At 35.5% G+C, this 9,578-nt stretch overlaps 1 protein-coding gene across 2 annotated transcripts in view; it reads left to right on the top strand.

Moving 5' to 3' along the window:
• LOC136834299 (uncharacterized) overlaps positions 1 to 8,972 on the top strand; it is a 20,386-nt gene extending 11,414 nt beyond the window's left edge. Inside the window, exon 2 of one of the 2 annotated variants that reach the window (XR_010851731.1) lies at positions 6,928 to 8,972. Coding sequence is in view for 1 of the 2 variants with exons in the window: in XM_067096689.1 (XP_066952790.1) it covers positions 1 to 55 (55 nt within the window). In the remaining variant the exon portion in view is untranslated. Of the gene's footprint in view, positions 193 to 6,927 lie in introns of those variants that run through there. The other variant, XM_067096689.1, reaches the window with a different exon arrangement.
• The last annotated feature ends 606 nt before the right edge of the window (positions 8,973 to 9,578 follow it).

The following is a 9,578-nucleotide window of genomic DNA, read 5'->3' as shown; positions in this document are numbered from 1 at the left end:
GCAGTTATCAGGGGTGCTTTCTACCAATGAACGCGCCCGTCGTTGTCTCTTTTGAAGCTGCTGTACGTCACCCCAAGCTACTTGGAAGACCAAAACACCGCCGTGCCTTCAGCAGAACCCCCAGACACCAGTCGCCACACCAATACGAATGTCCAGTTTTAAGATATTTGAGTCTAATCACCTAAAGCCATTATTCAGATTACACACAAATAACCCCTCGAATAATTTTCTGACATTTCTACCCGACCAGTCCTGTACCCGACGTAATTTTGCCTCCATCTCCCGAAGTGTAACGGTGTAGCTACCACAGGATAAAACCAGCCTTACCCTCATCTAATCCTCTAGCCGCCTTCATGCCATCCTTAATTTTTCACACCACTACTGCAACAACACAAATCCCTCAAACCAAGCTGCGAGAAAAAGAACCACTATACCTAACGCCAACGTTAAAAAGAATCCCAAAGGGAGATACCACAATCCATACACAAATAAAATCAATCTCTCCTCTCACTATCAAGCACAATACCACTGCTATTACTTCTAGGCCTCAATCAAGCATTACTGCTCAAAGTGCGGGCAAAATTCATGTGGTCCAACATTTCTCTACTCCTTTTTCACCGTTACCACAGCCGTCATCAAACCTCTGACTGACTGGTCAGCGTGTTGCCGAACATTTGTCTGGAATTGGTATACATCACATTGCAAACTTGCAAAGAGCCTTTGTTCACAGTCTGAGAAATGCAGATTTTCTTATGGTTCCCTTATCTTCGAATATATTTACTCTCCCTTCCATCACATTGACTTCCAAACCTCAACTTCCAAATTTCAAAACACGACGGTAGACGACACAATAGCAAAAATAACTGACATTCCAGATACATGATGTCTGTATTCTTACAGTAATTCCTCAAGTGCAATGCTGCAAAAACGACAAAAAGGACGCTTATTCTCATGTGATACAGAATCCGTAGTACCAGAAAAGGATAAAATTATAATTCTGAATGCCAAAGATAACTAATTGCTTCTAAACTCAATTGTACCCTTAAGATTTCTGATAAGCTGTTACGATCTCTCTTCCTGATAAGTCGTAGCCACTTCTCACCAGAATTTCTAATCGATCGAGTTGGAGAGGATATGTTACGCATGCTATTTTTATTTAAATGGCGTTTGTAATTTCAGAGTCATTTGTTAAACTTACCGTCTTACCCTGATATTTACTGTCCGGATTAAAGAAAGTTATAATAGTGTTCATGATTCAGAGCTACTCGATAAATTATAATATCTCCTGCAAAAGTGGCTCAATAAAGTCGTGCACAAAGGTGAACAATGCATAAGTTCTCAAAGGTAAAAAAAAATTTTAAAAATAAAAAGCTGTATGGCTGGACAAGTAGTTACGGTTCTCCATACAACATGGTAAATTTGAAGGGAGTAGGGTGCTCTTAATTTGAGGTTACTTAAGATCAAGAAAGTTTCATCTCCATTCAATTGCTAAGTTACTATATATATATATATATATATATATATATATATATATATATATATATATATATATATATATATATATATATATATATATATATAATATATATATATATATAATGTAATACCCACAATGACCTTTCTTCACACATTTTTGGATATCTGAACAGTCACACTTTTTGATATGTGTGTAATGTAGTAGTATAGTATATATATATAATATATTATATATATATATATATGTGTATATATATATATATATATATATATATATATATATATATATATATATATATGTATATATATATATATATATATATATATATATATTTCAGGTCACACCATATGCATTTAAATATACCCATGTGTAGTGGTGTTAGTCGAAAAGCTGTTGTGATTCATATGTAAAATGTGCACCCTTGTGAATAGAAGTTTTAAAGCCGAAACTTCATTTTCATTTGCATGACTCAACGAAATAATTTGTGACCTAGGCCAGTATGAGGGAAATCAAAGGTTATTCGTTTCCATAACGAGGAATGAACTATTCATGTTGGGATTAAAACAATAAAGCATGAAAGGACAAAACCCTGGAGCCATTCGGTTAAACATCCACAAAACTTCCCCCATTACAATGTCATGACTACTATGTTCAAATTCTCTTTTAATGGAAAAAAATTACCTTTAAATTAACTTTCGTACCCAATAAATTATGTTCTTTTAAATTCATCAAATCTGTTTTCATCAGAATGCGAATATTAAGAATCTAACAGGAAGGTCTTTATGTCTAATTCAGGGACTTGGTCTAAACAAGCTTCCACTGTATCTAGATAATAAATGGGAAGTTCAAATCTCTCTCTCTCTCTCTCTCTATTTAAAGGTTGTTCCACTAAGAAAGGGCGCTTGATAGCCAAATCCAACAGCCAATTCCCGTAGACATTGTTTATATGCGTTAGCACTAAACTGTCGTTCGTTTGGAATGGAGTATAAAATTTAGACCGAAAGTCTAGCGCTGGGACCTATGAGGCCATTCAGCGCTGAAAAGGAAACTGAGAGTAAAAAGGTTTTAAAGGTGTAACAGGAGAAAAACCTCGCAGTTGCACTATGAAACAAATTTTAGGAGAGGTTGAAAAACAGGAATTAAGAGACTATGAACGGATGTACAGCATAAGGAATAAAAGAGGGCTACAGCTAGGGGCCGAAGGGATGCTGCAAAATCCTTAAGTAATGCCTACAGTTCACCGTGAGTGGTGCACTGACGGCACTACCCCCCAACGGAGGTAGTTCGTTTGGAAGAGGCTATAACAACTATTCATCAATGTAGTGGCGACCAAGTTACTCGTATTCCACGAACAGCAATACTTGACTAGGCCACTCATTCAGATTTTTCCTAAGCATCCTTGAGTAAGAAATAAAAAAAAGTTAATATTAAGAAAATATTTACTGACAATAAACGAAAAAAATGTAACGGACCAGATAAGCCTTGAAAGCGTAGCACACTACTGATACTATTTTGTCGATAAGCGGTGTTATCAACAGCGCTGAACAACATTAACGCAGTGGCTTGTTGGCAAGCCGCGTTGTTATAACTCTCAACACGAACCTAAGGCTTTGGGAAACTTTTATCGCTAAGCTACCCGGCCAAACCAACAGTGGACGGAGCCAGCCCGACTGGCAGTCAAGGTCAAAAGTTGTCAACGCCATGCACCGGAAGTAAATGACAGATGAACGCATCAATGCGAAAATTACTCCCAATGCCGAACTGTTAAGTTCCGTTTCCCTCTGTATCAACACAAACTGGAAAAGTTCGAACCCTGCCCAAAGCAGATTCGCTTATACGTACTTCCCTTTTACATATATATATATATATATATATATATATATATATATATATATATATATATATATATATATATATATATATATATATACACACACATCGTTTTCCCTATATCCATTTTTCCATTCGGAGGGATTGGCGCGGAAGGGTACAACTTCCGGGTTTCTCAGCAATTCTTTTCTGGCCAACCCCCCACTTTTTATTTTTTTTTTCTTGACCACAGCAGACGCTGGCACTAATTAAAGCTTTGTGGACTCGTGTACAGTAAGCCTGGAGCGAACCATGGACCTAGCAAACATTAGCCGAGAATTGTACCATTCAGTTCCGGTGTTCTCACATAAAAGAAAAAAAAATTGTTAGCTTGTATACACGAGGTACATGTGAAGCACAAAAATGCATCAAACAAGACTATAGACTCAAAACTTACCGAACTATTTCCTGTTTTGCTTTTGTTTTGTCACAGCATTGAAAAACAGCTTATTCAACTAATGCAGACACAGCAACCATATCAGTGCACCTCATGACACTGTTCCCAAGCAACAGCTTAAACGGTAGTAACTCGTACATCTGCAAAGTTCAAGAGAAAAAACTGCTTTGAACAGGTCTCCTTATTTTTCTTTTTTCCCTCCTTTGTAAGACTAAACTCTTATTCTGTAAAACAATAAGGCCAATTGTATAGAACACAAGTTTAATCTATAACAAAATAGTTAAGAAAGGCAAATTTTAGATTTAATTCTGCTGGAGTTAGACATGCACATGCCTGAGCTCTGATCAAGTTGGGTGATAAAAAGATTCGAGTAGAATGGAAAAAGAAGGCAAATGAACAATAAGAAATAATGAAAACACATTTCCTCCAACAAAATCTCTTGCTTGATAACAGTATATCATTACCAGCTTAATTCATTTTTCCAGCTTCTGTCAGGCGAGTCTCTTCCATTCATCAATTAGAGTTTATAATTTTCTCGAATACCTGGCTCTCACATGTCATCTGTTTTTGAACTGTATCTTTCAATATCTTCTGCGCCTGACTGACACGTTTCCTACGATGCATTTGTAAGAAACTACGAATATCAGCAGACAAGGATGGTTGTTTGAATCACGAGAGACTATGGCTCAAAGTCATTTCGTGGAGTTTGCTTGATCATTAATACCGTCAGCATGTTTTCTGTTTGCAAGCACTTTGACAACTAGTGACGTAATATCTCTTTAGGTTCGCGAGAGACTGTCCTTGTGGCGGAAAAGGGTTTTGTTGTTTTGTTTTTATTTTATTCTGTATCGTGTGGCAGGTCATTATTACCGCTGCTGATCTGTCCTGAGCACATTCGGATTTAACAAAATTCCATTTAAGTACAAAGCAACAGCTACATTTAATTACAAAATCCTATACCATACCCTCGCCTCTCATATCAAATTGTCTGCTTGAAAAGTTCAACCGTTCTCCCACACAGAAGATGGTTACTGCTGTACTTACAGGGGTTCTAGAAATAACCTTATCATCATTATTATGCACCAAAATCACACTAAAATTATACCATTTCATGTCATTTCTAAATTCTGTACATAAATATGCTCTTCTCACACAAAGGTAAAATCAGATACAATTTTTTTTCCTCGTTTTTTTTTAGTAGTTTCTCAAATATATCAGGTTTTACCAGTTACTTCCTATACCAATTTCATTACTTATTTGTTGCTGATAAAAGGTATCCAGGTCTAAGTCTTACAGTTTCATGTTTATATTTCCATATTTTTAGTACAGTATGTTTTATTAAATACGGGTATTCTCTTGCGGAAGATTAATATACAAGTACATTAGCTTTAGCGTTAATAATAATAATAATAATAATAATAATAATAATAATAATAATAATAATAATAATTAGTTTATTGCAATTAATTTTCTATTTTTTTCTAAAAAACTGTGACATCTGGGTTTACAGTACCCACTCTAGTATGTGAGGGTTATCAAAATCCGAAGCGTTATCATTTTGGTTATCACCTCCTCACCCTCAGAATATCTAATTGATGATTCTAACTTGATAAGAAAACCATGGAAATGCTACATATACTGCTTTATAACGTGACAGCAATTAATTCAACTCGTGGGTGTAATGATTACCTAAGCCCTCAACTTGAGCCATCAATGTGAAACTACATTTGCTTCATAAGCTAAGGTATGTACTCTGTCTTCCTGAGTTTTAAGAGCATAATGGTTTACGTGTGCAGCAGCAGTGTTGATGTGACGTGACGCACCATTAGCAAATGGACAAATGTGATGACAACATTGCAGAAGGAAAACCAATTATTTTGTGGCATCATAGCAACAGATTTCACAGGAAAGGACTCTTAACAAAGAAAAACTCTACTGAGAATACCTTCACAGTACTTCATAGCCATATCATTCCTATTTAGGATTGAAATTTGCTATCTTTACGCATGAAATGGCAGCAATAGGATTTCGTGAGACCAAAGCTACAACCCTCTTCACAGTACAATAATTCATTCATATATACAACAAACACATCGTTCTTTCAAATCCCAACACACTTTCCCTCTTCTGTTGCTACAGATTTGCCTCTCCCATGTACAGCTACTTTCTTCAAATTCTTGTTTTATTCGAACTGTGATGATATAATCACCATCCTTACTAAACAGACGCTCATACTGCCATTAAAGCTCACTACTGCTAAGCAACCAAATATGTCTAATGTACCTACCACAAATGGACTCACTAGTTTTACATTTCTTTTATTGTATATGTGAAATTCTGCACATTGATAGTTATCCCTCACCTTTGTATTTCCTTGTTTCTGGATATTCTTATGAGTAGAGCATGGCCAATTCATATGTTGTCTCATAGATGTCTCCCCGCACCTCTACTTAAGGCACTTGCACCACTTCAAATTTCACATTAACTTGAAGCAGGATGATTCACATGTACAGTATCTGGTGATATCAAACTGTTGGCACTGTCATAGCTTCTGAATAATATGTATGCAGTCTTTCTCAGTCCTGGATTTGAGTGTCTTTGCTAGAAAGTAATTTCTTGGTTATCAATTTCTTTAGCACTCATCTATTATTTACTTGATAATAGTCTTTTTAACTCCGAACTCTCTCGTCACTGTATTTCATTTTACTCAAGTTTCTTTACAGTATTTGCTCTCTCATCTTCCTCAAGTGGTAAATCTATTCAGTGAAAACCTAAGGAGTTTACCTAAGATAAACTCAGGCTCGAAGGAGACCAGAAAAAAAGTTAAAAATTATGAGAATACTAATAAGTGGAAGCTGAAAAAGAATGACAAAGTTTGACAGTAAGGGGAATTACACTGTTACAGGCTCAGCGATCTAAAGATTGCTATGTTATGAATGATAATTTCAAGAATTAAATTACTGTTTATAACACTAAAGTATTATTATTCCTTCATAAAATTAGTGATGTGTTACGTAGTTCACATAGCAAAATCTTATGCCCTTTTATTTCGTTAACCCATTTAGGAGTTAAATATGAATACAATTAGTGTTACAAAAAATAACTGGAAAAGCTAGTGAAAATAGTCTATAATGCATATGTATTCTACTTATCATTGTTTAATTGACAATGATTTCTTTTTCAGAAATGGCTGGCAAAACACACAAAATTCTCTTGCAACAAAGAAACTCAATTGCCTGGTGTCCCCAGGATGGTCCTCACTCCCTATACATTTCTCTGGCCGATTACCAAATATTTCATAAAATTGGGAGGGCTGTCCATCTGCAAGATTATGAAGATCTTCAGAAATCACAAAGTTTCAGTCCAAAAAAACTTGACAGACGCACAGTAAGTTTTTTGCTTGAAAAAGAAAAGGATTTGGAAATCCTGTGGTTTAGTCCTGTTGACCCTAAAAAAGATGACCACAGCTTTTATGGGAATGTCAACATGGTGATAGATTTTGTAAAGTTCTGGTCCTATTGCTCGGAGAACTCATTCAATATTTATTTTGTAGAGGTTTCAGACTTTAGGACATGCAGTGCAACACACATTCTTTTTACCAGAAAAAGATATAATTACCTTTCGGAATATGATCCAAGAGTATTCGGTGGCCCCTGGTATACCGACCCTGTAGGCAAGCACTTCTGGCTTTGTAACATAAAAAGGCACGATGGAACAACAAATATTAACGGCCACAATCTCCAATTTATGTTGGAGATTGGACAAGATGATGGATCCTGGTTATACAAGCAGTCATTTCCTATACCTGTTAACCACTGTGATGCGAACACAGGGAAGAGTCATAAATGTCTACAGTTTGGGAAGACAAAAATGTGCCCTACTCCATACAAAAGGATGAAAACAATGGAACTTTTGACAAGCCAAGGTTTTCATGAAACATACAATGAAACAAGGAGCTTGATGTCTTTATCTGTAAATGGTGAAGAAGAAACTCCAAGGAAACATGAAAGTCAAAATGGGGTCCCTGAGATACCTAAAGCAATGAATAAAGTAAAACGTTGTCTGCTTGAAAGTTTCTGACATATGTTATACTGTAACAATATGCTTTAATCATAATGAGCACTACCGTTTTCCTAAATACACTGCCATATGGAGAAATCATCTGGGATCTTTATGCATCTCCCTGCCAGACTTCAGTTAAAGTGGCAAACACTGGAAGCCATTACAAAGACTGATTTCATGGAATCTCCTATCGTTGGTATTACGCACCAGTATGCTATAGATCAGTGTCTAAAATATTCTTTAGACCTTCCTATAGATAGTTATAAATGGCTGTACTGACAGACCAAATATTAGTGTTGAACTGTTTAACAGTTCTGCCAAGTATTAGTGAATATACCTTTTCGAATTTTACTGGCTTTTTCCAAATTTATACCAAATATTGGCATTTTATAATTGTCCTGATGCTGTTGGAAAATCTGAAGTCACAAACATTCGTCATCTCGAGGCAACAGGCCAGTAACACTTTATACCTCCTTTTGAAAAATGCCTTCCCCAGTAGACACATTATCACTTAAGTCAATACATTGGAATTTACTTAGAGACAACAGTACATCTAAAATTAACGCAAAGAAATTATAAATAACCATTATCATTTTAATATTATATAAGATATCACAGAGAACTGTTTTCCGTTTAAAAAATTTGTTGAATGATAAAAAATAATAGTCACTGTAGGCTATCTTGTTATGGCAAAATCAACAGTACAGCAGCACACATCCTTTAATTATAGCATCAAGAAAAAAACCTGTGAAAGGGATTTTATTAATAAACTAAATGTATATATGAATGCTCCAAGGAGACAACACCTGTTTTCAGAAGCAAATGATTAGACTAGTGTGACTATAGAGTTGGATTGTAAAATTTCAACTCAATATGTGGCAACACTTTTTGAACTTTTACTGTTGCCAAGACATCTCAAGATGTCAAAAGAAATCTTCTGTCTGGCAGGAGCTCCGAACACTAAAATCAACCTTGTCAGAGCAACCACAAAGTTTATAGTAATAACAAAAGACACCCTTGATGTAACGTCATAATCTATAGAAAGTTAAAAGTCTTATGTATATTCACTGGCATAGCCAGGATTACTGGGGAGGTAGGGAGAAGATGTAATAATTTATCTTCAAATAAATATTGTCAAAGTGATAGAATAATAAAATATTGCTATTATTTTGTCTTTTTATTTAAAGAACATGCACTGTAATTTTTTATAGACTAGAGACCAATGTATGTTGCATTTTTTACTGTAACTGATAAGTCAGTGGGTCCTGACCACTGAATCATATGAATGACAAGAAGGGTCTCCAAATTATAAAAATAAAGGATAATGAGAAAAAGTGAAACACACTAGTGTTGGAGTTGGCCACTCATGATATTAACAGTGAGTGCAATAATTTTGTACTGAAAAATTTTGTGGTAATTTATAAGAATTAATTTCATACACTCACACATATTCTGTTGGGCTGAGGTTGCTAGTCCCATGCTATTTATCTCCCGTAGCAGGAAACTTCCCAGCTGACTAACCATCTGGTATATGTTCCTCTACATGGTCAACAAGAAGCAATTCAATGCCATTTTACCTCATGGATATGAACCCTGGGTGTGGTCTCTCATTGTGTGTGGGTGAGGTTGGAATAACTGAGACAAAGAGTTCCTGATGACGGAAATATCAGTCACTGATTTATTTTAAAAACTGCTGTCTTTATTTCTTATTGCTAAAGCAATCAATTATTCTTATAAGCTGAAAATATCAAATTGTAAAATTTGTATTTTTCT

Source organism: Macrobrachium rosenbergii, chromosome 53 (assembly GCF_040412425.1).
Source record: "Macrobrachium rosenbergii isolate ZJJX-2024 chromosome 53, ASM4041242v1, whole genome shotgun sequence".
NCBI classification, from domain to species: Eukaryota; Metazoa; Arthropoda; class Malacostraca; order Decapoda; family Palaemonidae; genus Macrobrachium; species Macrobrachium rosenbergii.
This window is presented reverse-complemented; position numbering and strand designations above follow the sequence as displayed.